General features: G+C 41.1%; 1 protein-coding gene across 2 annotated transcripts; it reads left to right on the top strand.

Moving 5' to 3' along the window:
* Positions 1-124: 124 nt before the first annotated feature.
* c31h1orf174 (chromosome 31 C1orf174 homolog) lies at positions 125-23,772 on the top strand. Of its 2 annotated transcripts, none has more exons than XM_033048075.1 (5): positions 125-261; positions 13,171-13,272; positions 17,317-17,871; positions 20,714-20,872; positions 22,809-23,772. In XM_033048075.1, the coding sequence occupies exons 1-5, from the start codon at positions 220-222 to the stop codon at positions 22,881-22,883; spliced, it is 933 nt and encodes a 310-aa protein (XP_032903966.1). In that variant the 5' UTR covers positions 125-219; the 3' UTR covers positions 22,884-23,772. The 2 variants fall into 2 exon arrangements, with proteins under 2 accessions (XP_032903966.1, XP_032903967.1); XM_033048076.1 differs by lacking the exon at positions 125-261 and adding an exon at positions 4,672-4,925.
* The last annotated feature ends 421 nt before the right edge of the window (positions 23,773-24,193 follow it).

Here is a 24,193-nt window from a genome sequence, read left to right as displayed (position 1 = left end):
TCAGGGAGAAGCGGCAGCAACATCACGGCAGCCCGATCTCGCGGTGCAGACACCCTATGCAGAAACCTGGTGTCAATCCACGCTTGTTGGATTCTGCGGTGCGGGGTTTACAAATTCTGCAAAATCCTTGTCTGATGAGGTAGAGCCCAGACCGCCAAGGATGCCTGCTGTGGTATTGCCGCCGCGCTTGGGTTGCCATGGAGACGGTCTCGGCCCCTGATGAAGGCCTGGAGTCTGCAACAGGCCGTGCTCGCCCCTTCAGTAAAATCGTCAATACGTTACCTCAGCGTCTCTTTCTTGCACTGAACTTATATGCATTGATATCTAAGATAGACACAAAATGCTGGAATAACTCAGCGAGTCAGTCAGCATCTCTGGAGAGAAGGAATGGGTGACATTTCGGGTCGAGACCTTTCTTCAGACTGAAAGTCAGGGGAGAGGAAAACTGAGAATATGGAAAGGTACAAAGAGAACGTAAAGTGTGAAAACGACAGATCAAAGCAGACGGTGATTAAGGAAATGTAGAATGGTCCATAGTTGGCTGAGGGGAAGTTGACAACGAGGCATACAAACAGTAAAATTAATCAGGGCCGTGAAATTAGTCTGAGAACTAGAGTGGGTGGGGGCTGAGAGAGAGGGGAAATAAGGGTATATCTAACTGTCTTGTATACCCTCAATGATTGAAGTAAAAACAGAAAATGTTGGAAACGCAGCAAGTCTTCGAGAAGAGAAACAAACTTAAAGTTTCAGTCCGAAGGCCCGTCGTCAGAAGGAGGCAGGGAAAGGGTGGCAGCATCTCGGTAGAGTTAACATGGGGATTTGAGTGACTGTTTTGCCAGTCCGCATGCAAGACCTTGTTTCCTTTCAGTGTAATTCTCCAACCCACTCCCTCTCTTATCTATGGATCCGTGGCCTCCAAAAGTGTTATAATCCAACCTCATGCACGTTTGAGAAACAGCGAAAGACACAAAATGCTGGAGTAACTCAGCAGGGCAGGCAGCATCTTTGAAGATGGATAGATGAGGTTTCAGGCCAGGGTCCTTCTTCAGACTCATTAAGGCTACTTCATACTGTTTCTGTTGAGAAACAGTGCCTCATCTTAAGTTTGGGCACATTGCAGTGTTTGGGACGTGATAGTGAATTCCACAACAACGTAACTTTATTTCGCTGCATCAGTCATCTATCTTTCATATTTGCTGAGCTTGTATTTTTTTCTGGAATAAAGAAGAAACATCCAGACTGTTCTGATGGATTTGGTCCTTATCTTCATTTCACACTCGCCATATTAATTTGTCTATGTTCTCACTCTCCAACTGCTCCTATTCCCTCATTGAACAGATAGCCATAATAACAGCCTTTCACTATGATCACCCCAGGGCAATCCCCACTCTGCAGCTTCACACATTTCTTGTATTTCCTTCCCAGTTTTGACAAAGGGTCTTCAACCTGCAATATTAACTATTTCTCTTCCCAGATTCAGCCTGACCCATTGAATATTTACAGCATGTTTTCATTTTAGATTAATAACATAATTCCAAAGATTTACCCCAATGTGGGTGAGAAATTTCTTCTCAGTTTCTGCTCCAATTATTTGAGAATATAGCAAAACACAAACTGCTGAAAGAAGTTACCAGATCAAGCCAATTTGGAGGAAATGGACAGGTGACATTTTGGGTTGGGACCCTTCTTCAGACCCTGAAAAAGAGACCTGACCCAAAATATTCCTTCTACAGACATTGCCTGACCTACTAAGTTCCTCCAGCCGTTTGTTTGTTGCTCAGGATTACAGCATCTGCTGTTTCCTGCGTCGCCATTTGGGACTATGGCCACTGGTTCTTGACTTCCCAAGCAGAGGAAACATCAATTTGCATCTGATGAACAGTCATTGGTGTGAAATGGTAATTGTGCTTTCTCTCCACAGCCACTGAGCATCCTTGGTAATTTTTGGTAATTTCTGTTTATATCTGCATTTACTCTGCCAAGCCCCATAAAAAATGTCATGTTTATCTGTTCTTGGTCCTCCAAAATATTCCAATGGAATTTAAACTGGAGGTGGTGAAGGGAGGGCTTAAGCCAGAAAGGGTTATTGGGAAGAAAGAGCTACTTTAAATTTAGTTGCATCTGGTTGGGTAACTATAGTTGGGTGGAGATTATTCCATGCTTTAATTGTGCGGGGGAAGAACGAATTGCTGTATACATCTGTCTTTGTAGCTGGGATCACAAATTGGATCGAATGCCCTCGTCTGCTCCTAATTGGTTTGGGTTTGGTGTAGGTCTTGTAGTCTATGTCGAGCTGACCATTTAACGTTTTGTAAAAACAGGTCAAACGGTGAGCTTCACGTCTGTCTTGGAGAGGGTTCCACCCCAGAGAATTCAGAAGTTTGGTGACACTCGCTTCTCTCTCATAGGTGTTAGTAACAAATCGAGCTGCCTGTCTTTGGACACGTTCGATGGAAGAATTTTTTTTATTTGTGTATGGGTCCCATGCTGCAACTGCGTAGTCCAAATGAGGTCTAACGAGGGTGAAGTATAGCTTCTCCTTGACAGAAGTTGAACAATGATGAAAGTTGCGCCTCAGAAAGTTTAGGACACCTGTTGCTTTCACCGTTGCATGATGAGTCTGACCATTCCAACGCAGATCATTCTGCAATTTGATGCAGTTTGTCTGTGATCAGCTCTCATTCTTGTCTTCGCTGGAGACTATAGATCCTCTATTTAATTTGTCTCGTCGAACTACCACCTCATCCTGCAAACCAATGTGATGTAGCGTCATTGCTGTTCCCCCATCACAAGTACCCTTTTTTAAGTAGATAGACCAGATTTAAGTGGGGGAGGATCCTTGGATTGGATGTTTTGTTCAGAACAGTTTACCTCAAAACAAGCGCTTCTCAAAATATTCATGACTCATATGGAGGTGTGAGATGGTGCATTGCCAATGACACCTGGCTATCTTTGCGCATGGTCATTCAAGGGGAAAAGGAGCATTCGGGATAGCATTACAAACCTTGAAGCTGTGTAGTTGGAACACCCAAGAGCACAGCATAAACGGAATAAGGATCACATCACTTCACAAACTACATGGTTCAAAGATTTCAGCATCTACAGTTTCTTGTATCTCCATGTTACAGCTCCACTACAAAATCCCCTCAAAAATGCCTATTTTGAAGGTTCTCTCTCCAAGGGAGTTCTGTAAGATCCTCTCACTGCTCCCCCTCTGTGATTTCTGCTGCCCTCTTGATCTTCGATCATGTTCTGACCCAGACTTGCTACTACAGCCATGTAGATTTCCTCAGAGTCTGAAGAAGAATTTTGATCCAAAATGTTACCTGTCCATTCCGTTCACAGACCTGCTGCCTGATCTGCTGAGTTTTTCCAGCACTTTATGCTTTGCTCTAGATTCTAGCATCTGCGATCTCTTCTGTCACCGATCACCATTAATGTATGGTTCCACCCACAATAAATAAATGGCAGATGGAATCATAAATGTGATGCCAGAAAATGTTCAGTTGGGTGAATGCTGGAATTAAGAGAGCTTAATGAGTTTACGTTGAGTAAACACGCTTAAAATTGGCACAAAAGTAGAAAACAAATGCTGGAGTAACTCAGCAGGTCTGGCAACATCTTTGGAGGATATGGATAGGCGACGTTTCAGGTTGGGAAGCTTCTGCAGATGGGTCGGGTGTCTCAACCCGAAATATCACCTATGCATGTCTTTCAGAGATGTTGCCTGATGTACTGAGTTACTCCAGCACTTTGTGCAGCACTAACCAAGATTTACAGAATCTGCAGTTTCTTGTGTCTTCGCCTTCCTGGCAGGTTTGCCTCACGCTCATTGGAGTTTTGAGAAGTGAAAGATCTCTTTGAACCATTTAACGTTAAAAAGATTGAATTCTGAGATTTTTTTTCTCTTTATAGGTAATTTAAAATCAGGCGGGGATAGTTACTGAATAACATGAAGAATTTATTTTCTGAATGTTGGGGTCCTTTAGCATTCTCTCAAAATGTTGCAGAGTCTACGGTAGATATTTAGACTCTAAGGTTGTCAAAGAAGGTAACAAGCCCGAAAGTGAATGTAAAGCCAAAATCAAATTAGAGATTATATTATTGAATGGCAGTGCTGCCACCAAGGGTCGTATGACCTTCTGCTCTTATATAAAAAACATGTAAATATCGCTTCACAAATGAAATAGCTTAATCTGAAATAATTAGTTAGAAAATCACAGGCCATCAGTTGAGAAAGGGAGTACATATATTTGTTTGCAATACATTACTGAATTCCACAAGTTACTGTTAAATTCGAGTTTTATTCTAAAATATATAATGTGACCCCCATTAATTAGTGACAAGCATAATCCAAACAAGCTCAAAAGGGCACCTTTCTGACGCTGTGCCTGACAATAGGACTTTTGTCATTTGAAACTTTTAACATTACTGTAAAATAGACAAGTGGGAAGAGTCCAATGCAGTAGATTGTTTTTAAATTGTTAACTTTATATCATAACTGTTAATATTGCGAATAGAGTGAGAAGAATGAAGGCAAGGGTTGTTATTCTCAATACTTTTTGTGCGTTCACATACGATGCATTATGGATAGTTGACATCTGTCAGAACAGTCCAAGGCTTTGTTTCCAATTTGTGCAGCACATGCCGGATGATTGACATTTTCAGCGTTTGCCGTTCTCAAAAATGGCGGTGATCGAGGCAACCAGGAATGATGAATGAGGCAGTGATGGATGTGTCGTTTGCCCAATGAGTAAAGGAATTAGGCCATTGCTCAGTCGAGTGGGTTGTGACTTGAGTCCGTTCTGTCTGGAGGTTGAACCACGCAGAAAGTTCCAATGCTTCTGGCAACCCAGTTAAAACCCAGCGAATGTACGCAGATAGCAAACATATCGCGATTTTGATCTAAGATGAAAACCAAACAGGTAAGAGCTGGCTGATTGTTCATTATACATCCCCGTAGCTGTGAAAATGCAATTTGAGATTCTGAACCTGTGACTAGGCGGCTGAAGTGTTTGGCTTCAGAAAGTTGGGTCTTTAATCGCGGCTTCCTCTCAAATACTGAGTTTTCAAGTTGTAATTAAACATAGTAAACATGTAATTAAACAATCCCTTCTTTCATTTCACGAGCCTGGTCGTTCTACCGGCCGAATAATGTTTACAAACTATTGTTGCGACCTCGACTAATCGTCAGAAGTCAGGAAGTGTGTTCGGTTTCGGTCTGTCCTATCGGTTGGCCTGCCCCACCAGGAGCGGGCTAGCATAAACATTGCTCTGAAGTTGATTTCAGTCTAAACTTTGTGCCTTCCGCCACAGTGATGAATGCTGTGGTGGATGTTTTGTGTTACATTTTTTATCGTGTGTTCTTTTTTATTGTACTGCTGCTGGCAAGTTCATTTCACTGCACTTCATTGTGTATGTGACGAATAAATTTGACTATTGACTATTGATTTGGAACAGAAGTAACCTGGAAATGACAAGGACGCCACTGAAGGACGATTAGTAGTTTAAAATGTAATTGTTGGGGTTGGGGGGGGGGCAGAATATGCCTCTTCCACGCTGACACCAGATACCATTGACATGCTGGATTTATTTTGTGCTAAAAGTTGCTAAAAGTTTTCGGTCGTACATGTTTATCGTTTGAATAGTGGGTGGCAGCTAATGTCAAGGATGTGTACATTGAGCTAATAAAATATATTTAAAGACATTTGCAAAATGGATTTTACACAGTTCAAAATGTTGATCGTCATTTTGCTCAACAAATATAACAATAACGTACATCGCTATCAGTTTTTATTTGCACTCTCATCTGGAAAATAAACCCATTCTTTACAAATAAACTTTAGCTTCATGATGAAAACTATCTGTGTTCCACAGAAAATTGAGGGCCAGTCAAGTTTTTAATTTTTCTTTTCTTCCAAAAAACATGCCTGGTTGAATAGGCTAGTGAATATATTAACAAAGGAATATGTCTGTCTGTAAATTATCTCATGTATAGAAGCTTTGTGTGTAGTTGACGTCAGGTTTTCAGGGTAGAGACGTAAATATGTAATCATAATTTATGTTTTTATATTGACTAAATCATGTCTTCAGTTATTTCGCTTGTTCTGTCCAAAAGATGCTTGGCTACAGCTTAGTACTTGAACTCCAACAGCTTTAAGTACTTTCACCAAATGGGCATCCAGGCAAGTGTGGGCTTGCACAGTGAATGCAACATTCTAATTGAGTTACATTAGACAACTTCACTGAAGTTCTTTGAGGATGTAACAAATAGGATGATCAGTAGAGAACTATTAGATGTAATATATTTGGATTTCCAGAAGGCAATTGAGGGAAATATCTAACTAATAGAAAACAGTCAAGATTAATGGGTTATTTTTCAGATCAGAAATGAGAAACTAGCAGGTTTACACAGAGATCAGTACCTGGGCATCAACTACCTACAATCTATATTGATGGATGGAGGGACCGAGTGTACTGTAGGGAATTTGCTAATGATGTAATAATAGATATGCTAGCAAGGCTTAAAGATATTTTAAATGAGTGAGCAAGCAGTTGGCAGATGGAGTACAATATGGGAAAAAGTGTGTTTAAAGTGAATTTGTTGTCCAGAGAGGTGTGAATCTTTGGAATTCTCTGCACAGAGAACTCTAGTGGTGGAATTACTGAATGTATTCAAGATGGATATTGATCAGGGAGTTGAGGAAAATGTGGGAACAGTGGCATGAGGTCAATAATGAATCGTTGATGTTCAGAATAATTGGTGGACCAGGCTCATAGAAACATAGAAACATAGAAACATAGAAAGTAGGTGCGAGAGTAGACCACCAGGTCCGTCGAGCCCGCACCGCCATTCGCTCATGGCTGAACACTAAACAGACACACTCACCCACAAACAGTAGACACAAGACACAGAACACAAGACACTACCCTCCCCTTCATACCGCTATCACCCCTCTCCACCCCAAGAACCGCGTGATCTCCTGGGGGAGGCAAAAAACCGGATAAAAACCCAGGTCCAATTCGGGAAAAAAAATCCGGGAAATTCCTCTCCGACCCCAATCCAGGCGATCGACACTTGTCCAGGAGATCACTCAGGTCTTACTATACTAACCATACCTAGGTCCATATCCCTGCCCTCTCCCCGTAGCCCCTTATCCCCTCGGCAGCTAAAAAACCATCTATTCTAGACTTAAATATATTTAACGTTTCTGCTTCCACTGCTCCCTGGGGCAGTGAATTCCATAAATTAACCACCCTCTTGGTGAAGAAGTTCTTCCTCATCTCAGTTTTAAAAGAGCCCCCCCTTATTCTGCAACTATGTCCCCTAGTTCTAGTTTCCCCGATCATTGGGAACATCCTCGGTGCATCCACCCGATCAAGGCCCCTCACGATCTTATATGTTTCAATGAGATCGCCTCTCATTCTCCTAAACTCCAAAGAGTAGAGCTCCAGCTTACTTAACCTTTCCTCATATGTCAATCCCCTCATTGCAGGAATTAATCTTGTAAACCTTCGCTGCACTGCCTCCAGGGCTAGTACATCCTTCCTTAAGTATGGACCCCAGAACTGTACACAGTATTCCAAATGTGGTCTCACTAATACTGTGTACAGCTGCAGCAAGACCTCCGTGTTTTTATACTCAATCCCCCTAGCAATAAAGGCCAAAACTCCATTGGCCTTCCTGATTGCTTGCTGCACCTGCATACTGACCTTTAGTGATTCATGTACTAATACCCCTAGATCCCTTTGCGTTGCATTACAACGCAGCTCCTCCTCATTTAGAAAATAACTTGCCCTATCATTTTTTTTCCCAAAGTGAATGACTTCACATTTATTAGTATTAAATTTCATCTGCCAAGTTGTTGCCCACTCACCTAGCTTATCTATATCCATTTGCAGACTCTTCCTATCCTCCTCATCCCCAACTTTTCCTCCCATTTTTGTATCGTCCGCAAATTTTGATATATTACACTTGGTTCCCTCCTCCAAATCATTTATATAAATTGTGAACAACTGGGGTCCCAGCACCGACCCTTGCGGAACCCCGCTAGTTACCGGTTGCCATCCCGAGTATGAACCATTTATCCCCACTCTCTGCTTCCTATTTGTCAGCCAATCCTCTACCCATGCTAATATATTACCCCCAATCCCATAATTTTTTATTTTTAGCAATAGTCTCTTATGTGGCACCTTGTCAAAAGCCTTTTGGAAGTCCAAGTATACCACATCCACCGGTTCCCCTTTATCCACCCGGGTTGTTACTTCCTCAAAGAATTCGAGCAGATTCGTTAAACAGGATTTCCCCTTCACAAAACCATGCTGGTTCTGTCCGATGAAGTCATGTTTATCCAAGTGCCCCGTTAGTGTTTCTTTAATAATTGTCTCTAACATTTTACCCACCACCGATGTTAGACTAACCGGTCTATAGTTACCCGCCTTCTGTCTACTTCCTTTTTTAAATATAGGTGTTACATTGGCCATTTTCCAATCCACTGGGACCGTTCCTGCCTCCAGGGAGTTTTGGAAAATTATCACCAATGCATCCACAATCCCCACCGCTATCTCCCTCAAGACCCTTGGATGTAATCCATCAGGCCCAGGGGATTTATCCTCCTTCAGTCTCATTAATTTCCCTAATACCACCTCCTTGGTGATCTTAATAGTATTTAGCTCCTCCATTCCTACCGCCCCCTGTTTATCCAGCGTTGGAATATTTTTTGTGTCTTCTATGGTGAAGACTGATACAAAATACTCGTTTAATGCCTTTGCCATTTCCATGTTCCCCACCAACAACTCTCCAGTCTCACCCTCCAATGGACCAACGTTCACCTTAGCCACCCTTTTTCTTTTTATATAGCTATAAAAACTCTTACTATTAGTTTTTATGTTGTTCGCTAAATTCCTTTCATAGTCTATTTTCCCCGTCTTAATTAATCTCTTAGTTATTCTTTGCTGACCCTTAAATGCTTCCCAATCCTCTACCCTCCCACTATCTCTGGCTACCTTATATGCCCTTGCCTTCAGCCGAATACTATCCTTTATAGTTTTACTGAGCCATGGCTGACTGTTCTTACCCTTACCCCTTTTCTTCTTCATAGGAATACATTTTTCTTGAAGGTTATACAGTAGATCCTTAAACGTACACCACTGCTCATGTACCGTCTTATTCTTGAGTCTGCTATCCCAGTCAACTTTGATCAGCTCAGTCCTCATACCTTCATAATCCCCCTTATTTAGACTAAGCACCCTAGCCTGAGTTTCAACCTGCTCCCCTTCTATTTGAATATGGAATTCGACCATATTGTGGTCACTTGTTCCCAACGAGTCCCTAACTATGACATTTTTAATCAATCCTGCTTCATTACACAGGACCAGATCCAAGATTGCCTCCCCCCTTGACTGGCCCATTCCTACTCTTTTTTGTTATGCCCTTGTGGAGTTTTTTGATGGTGTCGCAGCGGAGTGGAATAAGGAGCAGGAATGTATGTGATTGTTTTTAAATTTATTATACATAAGGTAATGGTTGGTCATCTTCCTGTGTAATTCTCTGCAGCAGTTGCAAAGTGCCTGTTTATGCTTGCAATCAAGCTATCAATTACTACCATGCCTTACAGAGTACTGAGCAGTACCCACATTGGAGAGTGACTGTGAAGAGGATTGCTATTTGATATTTATTTATTTTCCATAATTCAGGATAATTATAGCATCGTACTGGAGGAGAGTTAACTCTGCCAAATCAGGAAATAAACCTGCTGCCAGTAATTCAGAATCATGCCATCTTATTTGTACATGAAACTTACAATATTTTTCACAAATACTCATCATAATAACATAGCAAAACTTTAAAGGACTATGATTATAAAATGATTTATCCGTCCACCACCAACCATCTACCACTTTGCTATTGTTCTGAAATAATGTTTTAAAATCTGTGGTATATCCTGGTGATTTTTCTCAGTTTGGGTGCTTCACCTTGACACTAATCCTGTTCTGTAGAAATCTCCATGTATGGATTCTTCATTGCGAGTGGGAACCCAGGTCACTGCAGAGAGGAAAACACAATTTAAAAATAGAAATATCTTGAGGGATAAATATAAGATTAGAAATCTAACATACTAAATTGGGAAAGTGTTCTTCTTGAATATATTTTATTTTACTTTTAGTTCAGGAATTATTATTATTAGACTTACAAATATTGATCGTCTTTTTTTAAAACATAACATAAGCATATATTCAAAGGATTGTTGTTTATGTGGCACGGGGACTGTCCACCTCAATTTGATAAGTGAGTCAATTTCCATTAGGAAATTATGAAACCTAAAAGATTCATAAATTACACAGTCACTTTAGCTGTGGAAAGAATTACTTTAGTCAAGCTGCAGTTTTATTATCAAATTCATATAACTGTATTGGAATTTCAGGACTGCCTGCAAAAGGTAAAATAAAGTGGCTGTTCGAACCTGTGCCATTGACTGTTGAGCCAACTGTTGCCTAATTCGCTTTGGTATTTTCATCAACCAGACCCTAAAACAATGGCAGCAAGAGAAACATTGACACAATAATATTAATACAGAGGGTCTCGAGGACCCTGTGAAGAAGACCTTGGCAGACAACATCTCACAGAAAATCTAACTGTTTCTTATCAATAGGAGCCACATATCCATAATGTCAGGACTTCTCTGTTATTGTCAGCTGAAATGAACACTTTGAAGATGTCTGAAGAAGGGTTTCGGCCCGAAACGTTGCCTATTTCCTTCGATCCATAGATGCTGCTGCACCCGCTGAGTTTCTCCAGCTTTTTTGTGTACCTTCGATTTTCCAGCATCTGCAGTTCCTTCTTGAACATTTTGAAGATCTTCTCAGTTGTGACTTTGTACTTTTACAATAGTGGCCTTCATTTCATTCCTCAGCAAATTTCCATGACGGGCTTCCCACCACCCCGACGAACAAGAAATCACAAAGGCCTTGTGCCAACTGAAAAGCTGTAATTATGACATGACTGTTTCTCTATTGGATTTATAAACTCTGGCAGGGATGAACCTGAGTCACACATCTACAACTTTAAATTCATGTTTGAGAAGAGAATATGCCTGGGGACCCTAAAGAATTAGATTTGTGGCAGAAAGCCAACCTTCACCATAGTCACTCAAAGACTAAATGGGAGGTGTAATGGTGAATATAAAGTGAATAGGATACAGTGTCAATTGATTTACTTGTGCCAATGTTGTGAGCTTCAGTTACATTGAAGTATTTTAGTGTCAGAGGACTTGTAAGTCTTTGCCTGTTTCTCAACAATCCAATGCTTTAATTTTCAGTTGTTTTGTAACCTTTTTTATATATATATATATGTTCATTAAAAATATTTATTTCATTTTAACTTTGTTAGACTCTCAACAGTGCAAAATGTTGCAGGGATCATGTTTCCAATTTGCCTTTCAGATACACATTATGCATTGAAATTTTTGGAAATAATATTAAAACACACAATAAAAGATTTGACACAAGATGAATGATTTTGAAGACTGCACAGAAAATGAGAACCGATGCATAATTGTTGAAACAAGTTGGGGATAGAATTAGAGTTAAAAAAGTATTGACTCTCCAGTAAAGCTCCCACAATCCATCATGCTCAAGACTTTGGTGCTGAAATTAGAGATTTTCTGGACTATTTGGATGTCATTCCTAACAAACATTTAATTAGTTTATTTTTTAAATCTTCTTCTTCTTAAGCCCTTTGTTCCTCTTAGGGAGCATAAGCCATTGACAAATGTCCTCCATTGTCGGTTGTTGGCAGTTCTTTCAAGATCTCCCCAGTTGAGCCACTCTCAGACATTTCTGTCTGGACACCTCTTTTCCAGCGGTTCCTGGGGCGACCATTTTTTAAATGTTACACTATTATACATTTTCCAATTAACCCTTTCAATTTAAAGTGCGCACCAAAGCCAGGTCCCAGGTGAGTCAGAAGGCTATGTGAAATCAGGGCCGGACAAGTCGAAAAAGAGTGTATGAACTGAGGCCCAGAAGGGGTGTGTGGGAACCTGCGCCAGTTAGTTGAAAGAAAGCGCAGAAAACAATACTGGGTGAGCCAAACCAGAGGGATTTCAGGATGATCCAATAGTGGATTATCAGAGTTTTACTGAAACCTAAAAATGAAATATTTTGAAGATAGACACGTCATTTGATACCAGGTAGAGGTGTCTTAAAGGCTGCATTAAACTATTCAGAGATAGGTTGCAGCTGCATTGTACGTAGTATCCATAATTACTGTTTCAGGATAAAATGTATTTCTTAAATCTTGATAGATAGATATAATTTATTGCCACACAACCAGGGTTGGTGGAAATTTGGGTTGTCAGCAGCAGTACAATAATAAAGAACACACAATAAAACTGTAACACAAACATCCACCACAGCATTCATCACTGTGGTGGAAGGCACAAAAATTTGGCCAGTCCTCCTCCATTTCCCCCCCGTGTACAGGACCAGAGTCCAGTCAGTCCAGGATCGGCTCTTCCTCACCGGAGACCGCGGCTTTAGATTGTTGTAGGCCGCAGGCCGGCGGTCGAGATTTAAAGTCCCCGCCGCGGCCAGAAGCACCGTAGACTGCAGGGCCGGCGGTCGAAGCTCCCCTCCAGGGGTGATGGTAAGTCCATGCCGCACCCGCGGTAGAAGTCGGCCGCGGGCCGGCAGTGATGGCTTCTTCTTCCCCCGGGTCCCCCACGAGGGATCCCGGGCTGTAGACGCCGCACCAGCTGGAGCTCTGCAGACCGCGGCTTCAGGCTGCGACTTCAGGCTGCCGGCAGCCCCGGGCCAGCGAAACGGAGCGCTCCCCTCCAGCGAGGGCTCACCCGCTCCACATCGAGAGTCCATGCAGCGCCCGCCGCTGAAGCCCCGGGCACGTCTCCGGGAAAGGCCGCGTCGATCCTTGATGTTAGGCCACGGGGGAGGCGACCTGGAAAAAGTCGCCTCTCCATGAAGGAGGCGACCAAAGCGGTTTCCCCCTTACCCCCCCACACCACCCCCCACACAAAACACACGAAGAAACATTAAATACATACTTTAAAACATACTCAATATCACAGATTGAGACTTTTTGAATGTGTTTTCTAACAAATATAACTTGCATTTTATTTTTAATAAAATAATATAACCAGCATCTTGTTTCAGGTTGGAGTCCGGCGCTCTGCACGTCTTCGGAATAAGGAGCTCTACACTGCAGCCTCCAAACAGAACATCAAGGATGGCAGCTCAACACACAAAGCACCGGGGGTACGAAAAATTATTATTCTTTGTGTGTATGGGCGGGTGTGTGGGTGGGTGGGTAGTAGGGTGGGGGGGGGGACTATGCTATGTATGCTGTAATTGCCTGGAATGAACGATAATGAAATAAATTAAGGATTATTATGCTTGAACACCGATTAGAAAAATCCAGGTACAGTTCTGACAGCTATTCACCCTGCATCTTGGACAACCTTCACTGCCAATGATATTGTTGCTCAGAAGAGTAAACATGGACTGCCTGAATATTCTTTGAGGATGGATCCTCCTGAGCAGAAGTTCCCATTTCCACTGCAGTGCTTTTTTGCCACCATGGCATGGTATTTGACTCCTGTCCTTCCCCTTGCCGTGATCGATGCCCAAAGCCTATATTTCTTCTCTAGGAAGTGATTTTTAATATGCAGTGCAGTTCCCTGAAATTACCAATTTTATGCACGGTCCAAACAAATCTTCAAGACTTTGAGGATCCCTTTTGAAAAGCAGAAGTGGGGGCAGCCATTAGAAATTCTGTCAGCAGTGTTTCCTGTTCTTTATTAATATGAAACTAACTTGCCTCAGTCACCGCAGTCAAATCGCAACTGCACGTGGATTGATCACTCCAGTCTACATGTTGCATGTGCTGTATAGCAAAAGTCACAACAAAAATGTGCATTCATAGTTCGTGATTGCAGTTAAAAAAGTAGGCACTGTGACATTAAAAACAAAACTACATGTCCAGTTTCATGGTCCACTGATCTTTGCATATGTGGTAAGGTCTTATCTGGACAATACAATACAATACAATACAATACAATTCAATTTATTGTCATTTGGACCCCTTGAGGTCCAAACGAAATGCCGTTTCTGCAGCCATACATTACAAACAAATAGACCCAAGACACAACATAATTTACATAAACATCCATCACATTGCTGTGATGGAAGGCCAAAAAAACTTCTCTCTCCACTGCACTCTCCCCCCCCGATGTCAGAGTCAAAGTCAAAGCCCCCGGCGGGCGATGGCAATTGTCCCGTGGCCATTAAAGCCACGCCGGGTGATGCAAGGTCGCACACCGGGTTCTTGATGTTAGAGCCCCCGGCGTGCGCTCGCAGAGACCCGCCGCCATTCCAAGCCGCGCGGGGCGGTGCTGTAAGGCCCCGCTCCAGGAGCTCTTCAACCCCGCAACTCGGGCGGGAGAAGTCGCCGCTGCGGAAGCCCCGAAAAGCGGTCTCCCTCCAGGGTCCCGCGGGCTCCCGGTGTCACTGTCCGCCAAACCCGCAGTTGCAGCCACCGAATCTCCGGGGGTCGGGCCGCAGCAGCGTCCACCACAGCTCCACCCGCTCTGGACTCGGCCAGCTCCGCGACGGTGAGGTGAGTAGTCGGCACCAGAGCCCCCGGTCTTCCTGTTGGAGGCCGCTCCTCGTTGCAGCCCCAACGACAACGGAGACCCGACAAAGAAAAGGTCGGGTCTCCCGTGCAGGGAGAGATTTAAAAGTTACCCCCAACCACCCCACACCACCCCCACCCCCCCACACACATACCCCAACAAAAATAACAAAAACTACATAAAAACATAGACATAAAATAATAAAAACGCAGACGGACTGCAGAGGCCGCTGCAGACGAGAGTCGCGCCGCCTACCGGATGTTGAGAAATTGGGAAATTTCTGCTTTTCAAAAGGGATCCTCAAATCGGGAAGTTGAGAAATTCCTTCTGCTCGACTATATAATTTCATCGAGTTAAACCAGCACTGAGAAAACGTAGGTGTCTACAAACCTCACTCAGCCTGAACTTGGGCAAATGAAATGTGTACGTCTTGGAACAATTTGTTCACTCTATGTGAGACAAACAGAAACAACCTAATGGGATCACTCGTTTGCTTGGCTTGGCAACATATAAACATTGTTTTCTGAGCATGGCAGACAATACTGAGCAAAAACACAAACAACCTTTGTATATACTGTACTATTTCATAATCTGATTTCTTCATGTCCTTCTTCTCAGGTATCCAATGTTCAAGGTAGTTAATTGTTCTTCATTTCCTAACACATTTTAGATATTCGACAACAAGGTTCATTTTCCTTCCAAATTACTTTAACCAACAGAACTTGAGTTGTAAACCCTTGCAATTATTGCGTGTGAATGGGATATTCATCCTGCAATAATCCATTTGGAGCAGTCTTTTATGATGTCACCCGCTGTAATGGTCTGGAAAAGTAAATTATTGCTTTTCAACTTAGCAACAGAATCTTATGACATCAGTCAATTACAATTGGAACTACAATTGGGACAATCTGATGGAATAACTGCACAGTATGGGTGTAGCGTATTCAGAGCATTACATGTTAGTGCACATGTGATGACTAGTAAGCAGTGAACACATCACTTCTGTCTGTAATTTCTGTCTGAAAAATGGTCTTGACCCGAAACATCACCCATTCCTTCTCTCTAGAGATGCTGTCTGCCCACTGAGTTAATCAAGCATTTTGTGTCCATCTTTGGTGTAAACCAGCATCTGCAGTTCCTTCCCACACAACACATCACTGAAGTCAGTCAGCAAAAAAGACTGATTTCATTTGTCAGATATAAAATATGGATCACTCCGGACGGAAGTAGCTTTTTACAACATCCCATTCACAGCAAATGTGCTGATTTAAAGATTGCTCGGCCACTTCACACTTGACACGCATTATGGTACATGGCGTTTTAAACAGACTAGAGCCAGAGGAATGGGGTCCAAGTCACATTATTTAGTTGTGGTTCCACTAGAGTATGCAGGAAATAATGCTTCTGCTTTCAGTTCTTCAAGGAGAAATATATTTAAAAGCTTTGGTCGTCAAAGGCTGTAGGACCAGGATCACAAACATTTAATGGGGAGGTAAAATCAGATTAACCCAAAGCCTTAACAGTTCCTCTTTTTTAGAGTTTAGAAATACAGCACGGAAACAGGCCCTTCGGCCCACCGAGTCCACCCCGACCATCGATCCCTGCACATTAACACAAGCCTACACAATTTACACTTATACCAAGTACACAAACCCAAGTCAATTAGCCTATAAACCTGTACGTCTTTGGAGTGTGGGAGGAAACCAAAGATCGCGGAGTAAACCCACACAAGTCGCAGAACGTACAAACTCCATACAGACAGCACCCGTAGTGAACCCGAGTCTCCGGTGCTGCAAGCGCTGTAAAGCAGCAACGCTACCGCTGCGCCACTGTCCTTCTACAGATGCTGCCTGCCCTGTTGAGCTTTATCAGCATTTGTTTGTTTTAGTTTCAGATTTCAGCAACTGCAATTTTTTGATGCCCTACTGTGCTGTCATTTACTTTTATACCTGAAAAGATTATTTGTTACTGTTATGAGTGATTATTGTGTATTAAGTTCCGAATTGATGCCTTGGAGAGATCTAGGTGAACAAGTTCAATTAACTGCTGAGATCAATTTCAAGTTTAAAGTTATGTCCGGTTTTATTATTGTTTGTGTGTGACAGGCATGTTTTTGAAATCACAGCCACTTTTTAAAATCTGTTTAAAATTGCCAAAACATTTGGTCACATTTATTTAGCAATGACTTCAGAGTTGTACAAATTTTAGTGAGGGATAAGGGTGAAGTTCGTCTTTTTCGTCATATTTCCATATAAATTATGTCAATCTTCCAACAATTTTTTAATTGTTTTTCCTTGCTCCGGGTACTTCGGTTTCCTCCCACTATCCAAAGACATACAGGTTTGAAGGTTAATTCGCTTGGTAAAATTGTCACTTGTACGATAGTGTATGTGTGCTGGGATTGCTAATCGGCACAGACAAGGTGGGCCGAAGAACCTGATTCCATGCTGTATCTCTAAACTAAACTAAAATATATTGCCACGGATGAAAACATATTGGCTGCCTTGCTTCTTCCGTATAGCGTATCAAAATATTATGTTGGCCTGTCACAGGGGGAATAGAATCTCATAGCTAATTCAGATCCTCTAATATTCCTAATGGAACTAGTATTTGAAAAATTTACGGCATCTAGTGATTAGTGAATGTGTGTGGTTTGTTTTTGCTGTAGCCTTCATGTGAAGCACTGCTTCCATTGGACAAGTCGGCTTGCAATCCAGATATTCGACCCTCAAAAAAGAAGAAATATGAAAAAGTGGAAGCACGGACAGAAAAAAAAACTCGAGTTACTGAGCAGGAACTGGAAGATACTGCTGTCCATCTTCCTCACAAACAGTCACATACATCGAAAGAACATGACGAGAAGCCGGCTACTCATGAAATATGCACGGAAGTGAACACTGCAGTTCAGGAAAATCGGACACCGACCCCCACCAGCTTGGAGTGGAGAGTGACAGAAAAGCATGAAGAGCGTGCAGCAAAAACTGAAGAAATGGACAATAATAATTGTCTGCCAACAGAAACATCCATTACGTCAGTGTTAGAAGACAAGGAAGACATTGAGAAAATAGAAAATCTAGATAATGATGTGGAAAGGAGTGATACAATGGAGATTGACCAGTCACAAGGCAACTCATTCAAAGTAGATAACAGCATTTTTCTAGACGAGGACAGCAATCAGCCCATGCCTGTTGGAAAATTCTTTGGGAATGTGGAGATTATGCAAGTAAGTGCTAAAACAGTAATAATAATAATTGTTATTCCTCTTTTATTCATTTATCTTCTACACGTAAGATTTAATAGAGAATGGAAAATATTTTAAGGAAAAGGTTGAAATCATAAAGGATCTTTAATGATCAAGCCATCTTCCTCCACAGTCTTCCTGCACTTTATGGAAGTGAATCCCTTCGTATACGTATACTCACAGCGACAGGAATTTGGTCTTGGCCAGACGTGGCAAGTTCACGATATAGCAACAGGGGGCCATTGAAATCTTTTTTCTGAGATTGTGTTCTGTTGCTTGAATTAACCAAATTTCAATATCAGAACACATTGCACCTATACTGCGAGGTCACTCAGTGCACTAACATTAGAGTTTAATTCTATCCTTGTTTCTTTTATATTATTTCCATAATTGACAGCTTTAGTCCATTAGAATATCAGAGAGTTAATGTGATAATTCACCTTAAGTTCTCTTTGTAAAAGATTTCTAAATATAATATTGGTCATGTGAAAGCTATGACTTTTTAAGGTTAGAATATTGACTTCACACTTGGGACATTTTGTTCCACATTTCATAGTCACTGCTTCTTGCATCACTGTAGTTACATAAATGTAAGCTGAAATTAACTTTCAAGATTTAAGCATTGGAATATTTCCCATGGCTGATTCCTTCCAGAGGTGCGTGCCTTGGTTTTTGTTGCAAAATTTGCTAAGACGTATAGCTGGTGGCAATCTTAAGAAAGTCTATCATTAACATTGGGGCAGCACGATGGCGCAACAGTCGAGTTGCTGCCATGCAGCGCCAGATACCGGCTTAGATCCTGCCTACGGGTATTGTATGTACGGAGTTTGTACGTTCTCCCCATGACCAACGTGGATTTTCTCCAGGAACTCCAGTTTCCTCCCATGCTCCAAAGATGTACAGGTTTGTAGGTTAATTGGCTTGGTAAAATTGTAAATCATCCCTAGTGTGTGAAGAAACCGTTAATGTGCAGGGACTCGGTGGGCTGAAAGGCCTTTTTCGGTGCTAGATCTCTAAATAAACTCAACATCATATTCTTTGTAAGGAGTCTTTCAGCTTGGATTTTTTGATTTGATGATGAAAAGCAATCAGAATTTCACCATAATCATGATTGGAAAGAAATCCTGTCATAGATATATATACAAAAGAACATAATTAAATAGTTAATTTGTATTTCACATTAACTGCAGCTGTTGGAAACTACTGGTATGATTTATGTTGCTGATAACTTGATTCAGCTGAAACTGCAACATTTTATTTTCTAATTTAAAAAATATATATTTTTGGGACAATTTCAAGACCACTGCAAATTTAGTGAGGGACTTGACATTAAAGCAGTGCACTATGTAATCTTCACAGCTATCTCCCAATGCACCTTATTAACATCATCAGTGGATAAAAGTAGATTGTGAATTTCTTTGATGTTGTGATGTTGCACCTCTAAAAAGCTAATCATTATTTCGCTTTCTGGCTATGCAACACATTTGTTTATTATTTGTGTGTACCGGCAAAAACCTTTATGCCTTTAAAAAAAAGCACTGCCTACAATTATCCGAAATGAGATGTGTGTTCACCTGATGGGCATAGACCCATTGAAGAAATTATGACAGACAATGAAGGACACATTTTACTGTGGGTGACGGGTGGCGGAATTACACTTGAACCTCTGTTGCATCCAAGTCCGCGTTCAATATCTAACCAACAGAGGCGAAAACAGTGAATGATAAGGACTCGGCAAATCAAGTAGCATCAGTTGAAAGAGGTCAAGATTGCACCAGATTCAGTAAGAGCACACTTACTTCATATTTCTCCAACTTCTTCTCCCAACCATTGCTTGAGAACCTCCAGAATATGTAGGAAAAATGCCTACGGTACCAGGAAAATCTCGTCAGGCTCAGTTGAACTAGCTAATATTTTCTTTCCCTCTCCACAATTGCAGTTGGTTGAACTTTGTTTTCAATTTCCTTCTTATTTTCTATCAGATATTTATATATCCAACTCCCAGATATCAATGTAATTGTTACCTTGAAAACCTTTGTTACAACTTTGGTCTGCATTGTTTCACAGAAGTCCCTTGTTCTCCTCTTGTCTTTCCTTTCTTCAAACCCCACACCCCCAAACTCCTTCTCACCTCTGCAAGTGAACATGCTTGTTTGTCACTTTTGAAGTTATGATGAAAGGTCGTTGACCTGAAACATCAACTTTTGTTTCTTTTTCCACTGATGCTGCCTTAATGGCTGACTACTTCCAACATTTTCTGTTCTTCTTTAGGATTTCCAGCATCTGCAGTTTATGCCTGTGTTGGTGGTGGTTTATTATTGTCACATGTAACAGGATAGAGTGAAAAGCTTTGTTTGCATGATATCCAGTCAAATCAGACCATATATGAGTGCAATCAAGCCATACACACTATAACAGATAGTGCCAAAAGAAAAATAATCAGAGTGCAGAATATCGTGTTACAACTACAGAAAAAAATGCTGATTTTAAAAAGAAAAGTGCAAGGGCTGCAACGAGGTAGGTTGTGCGAGGTCCGTTCATTAGTTAATAACAGCAGAAAATAATCTGTTCCTGAATCTGGTGTACATGCTGTCAAACTTTTGTATCTTCTACCAGAGGGGAGATGAGGGAATGACTAGGGTTTAAGCGTTCCTTGATTGTGGTGGATGCTTTCCTGACGCTGCCTGAAATGTAGATAGTTTGTGTGGTGGGGAGGCAGCTGGGATGTCACTGACAGAGTTGATCGGTAAAGAATCGTCTTTGACTAAGGAAGGGGAATACATATTGATCCTTTTGTAAGAAAACAACACAATGGATGTTTCAGGATCTTCCACAGTCAGTACCACTCCTGGATTCTGTCACCAGGCGAGAGTATAGAAGACGTCACTTCATTGCAAAAGATGAAGAGGATGAAGAACTAGAAGACTGGGTGACAGATGAGACAGAAAAGGAGCCACGAGTGTTACCTCCATCAGAAAATGAGGTACGCTAATACTATTGTCTAACTTTGCTGTTGTGATTTTCAATGCGTAGAATAGTTTTCGATCAAACAGCCTTAAAAATTAGTGGTATTTCTGACTTGGTAGCATTTCTTAATTTTATTCATGGTTTTCATTAGTGAAGTATAACCTGATCTACAACTCAAAGCGAAAACTCAGGAAATACTGTAGATTCCCGGTGAGTTTAAAGTGAGCATTAGAAACTGGACCTCATTGACCCAGCTGTTGGACCATTGAGAAACCATGGGGAGGGAGCAAATGGGAACATTGTTTATTTTCGCAGCTCGGCTTCATTTGATTTAAATTAAACAATGAGCTCGGGAGATTTCACCCAGCGAGCCAGATGCCCAACCGTGGGATTTTCAAACAATTGAATTACAGACTATTGGATTTTTACCATGCTTGGAAATTACTCACATCCTTATCAGTCTTTAAAGGTTTTTTTCTAAATGGCTGTTTCGTCATATTTTCTCCTCAGTTTTATACCCTGAATTTCTGATTTGTATGGTGGCATTGATTATTTTCTGAAATCAGTATTCCATCATAACTGGACTGCAACAGCATAGGCCATGAGAAGGCACTACATCTGGAGAAGGTGGATTAGTACGATAAATTAAGAAATGAAGATAGTCCAGAAATGCCAGGCGAATGGGTAGCTCACTTCCTGTTTGTTCTCTTCCTCTCTTAAATAATGAGGACACATTTGCCATAATATGCAGGGTCTATTTCCAGAGACCATAGAATTTTTCCACCATTTAAAATAAAAACCTCTGGAACTAGATCGTCACTTTAAAATGTATTAGTTTTCAAGCTCATTTTATTTCTCCAGAATGATTTCTTTACTATTCCTAATTTCTCTTACTATATTTGCATTTGATCGTTCGTTCTCCAGTATTTCTGTGAGGATTTTTGATCTTCCATGAAAACAGACACAAAGTATTTGTTTAAATCTTCTGCTAGTTCCTTTCCTCATTATTAATCCTTCAATCTCTGCCTCTTAAGTTTCGCATGTTTGTTCTTACAAGTCTTTTGCTTTTTAGAGATACAAGAGAGTGCAAATGCTGGAATCTAGAGCTACAAACAATCTGTGGGAGGGATTCAGTGGGTGTAGGGGAAGGTGGGGTGAAGAAATTATTAATATTTTGGGTCGAATCACTGCATCAGGTCTGAGTGTAGCGGCACGATCGGCAGAATAAAGTGGAAAGAGGGAGTGGTAAGTTTGGAGCCAGTAGATGATTGGTGGTACTGCGGAAGGATGAACGATGATGGAGGGACAGAGCCGGGTGAAAGGTTTTCTGTACATTTGGATGAGTCGAGGTCAGAGAGGGTGAGTGAGTGGATAGGTGGCAGCGTTTGGATGTCACAATGATAGCTGCAAAGGTCAAGAGAGAGTTAATGACCTACATGGGAGTACTGGAGGCACTAGAAGGGGTCAGGATCCCTTTGCATGGATATGGGCACAAGGCAGCGAAAGAAAACTTGATTCACACCTATTGTTCTTATCTCAGGCTCATGTTCTAACCACATGACAAATAATTCCCCTTGCCTGTGTTGACCTAATACCTACCATGCTTTCTCCTGCCTCTCCCCTTATCCAGCTTTCTTCACCCCCCCCCCCCCCACACCACTGCCCCAAAATGAGTCTGAAGAAGGGTCTCTGCCTGAAACGTCATCTATCCATTTTCTCCAGTGATGCTGCCTGACCTGTTCAGTTACTCCAGCACTTTGTCCTTCTATTGAGTGCTTTTTTTCCCCTGATAGTGTTCTAAACCTTTTCCTTAAATTTAATCTCTAATTTAAATAGGAAAAGCTTCTGAGGTTTTGATAGAATTCAAACCTGGTACTGACTTTATTTCAGCCTGTCTTATGGCCAATGACAAATACAAGTCCAGTAACTAATATTCTGTTTTGATTTGAAAGGTGCCTGTGGGAACTGAAACAAAAGTAAATCCTGTCTTACAAAATGCACCGGACGTGGTGGAGAAGTGTTTGTGATGATCTTGTAAAAGCACAAATGGAAACCATTAGCCAGTACCGTCAAACCAAAGATGTCCATCCGATATTTACACTTAATTATAGCAGAGCCTTGTTTGTCTGGAAGCAATTGTGGTAGCTGTTATAATATCATAAATGTGTGGAACTATCATTTTTGATGTTTTGGCTTGGTTATTCTACCTACATTCTGTGGGGTTTTTTTTAAATTCTGTATCTTTTGTAATTAATTTGTCTGCACCCCTAGCATTTACATATATTTGTATTAATAGACCAGTATATCAAAGTAATGATGGCTGGTGTTAAAGTTAAAAGTGGAAGCAAAGATCAGGTTAGGTTTGACATTTGTGCAAAGCCTTTCCCGATATTAGCGTGAATGGTAGCCAACTGCCTTCCTACTTAAAATCATAACTGCAATTTAAATCAGGGATCAACCCATTCATGGGAGCATTTTTTTTTGTGTATATATGTGTATTTTCCTTGTTCCTTATTGCCATAAGTTGAAAGTATCAAGCTGAATATTATCTTAAGTTGGAAGAGGACTGAAATATCATAAGGTTTGGATTTTTTTTTGCAGATTCATCAGTGAATGATATCCAATCATTTTTATGAAGGAAAATTTTGTGGGATTAAATTCATACATGGTAATCTAGTAAAGGGTTTGTAATTACTTGTATATGATACTTAAAGTCAGTAATATGTGATATTTGTAAATGCAGGAAAAATGTTGCAGTCAATGTTAAGGAAGTGAAAGGACATCTTTTTTTCCAGTTTCAAACGATTACCACACCATACAAGAACAAAACGGCAAAAAAAAAAAACAGAATCTCACCCAGTAGTCCTCTCTTTGTCTGAGGCTGCTCAAACCGAATTAAAAAAATAGTTTACTTTTGATCGGTGTCATTTATTTATTAATATTGTAGGTGTTTGGTAACAGAAAAAAAATATGACTAACAGTTTTCCAGAATATGTCACAAAATAGCAGAGATGGGGTCAACCAAAATCACATTATTCTACTCAATTATTCTCTGTCTTTCTGTAAGCAGTTTTGGTGATAGGGTTTCGGCCCGAAACGTCGCCTATTTCCTTCGCTCCATAGATGCTGCTGCACCCGCTGAGTTTCCCCAGCAATTTTGTGTACCTTGGTGATATTTAAGTTTGTTTTATTAAAATTTAAATTACTTTTATATTCTGTGACCTTACCACATCTTTTATGGAGAAAGGGAGAAAAATAAGTAGAACATTTGTTGAATATATATTTATTTTGAAGGGACGGAATGCTCTTTTCCAGATACTTGTATAGGAAATGCTGC

The sequence above is a fragment of the Amblyraja radiata genome, chromosome 31 (assembly GCF_010909765.2).
Source record: "Amblyraja radiata isolate CabotCenter1 chromosome 31, sAmbRad1.1.pri, whole genome shotgun sequence".
Lineage (NCBI taxonomy): Eukaryota > Metazoa > Chordata > Chondrichthyes > Rajiformes > Rajidae > Amblyraja > Amblyraja radiata.
The sequence above is the reverse complement of the archived record's forward strand: the minus strand, read 5'-3'. Positions and strand labels throughout refer to the sequence as shown.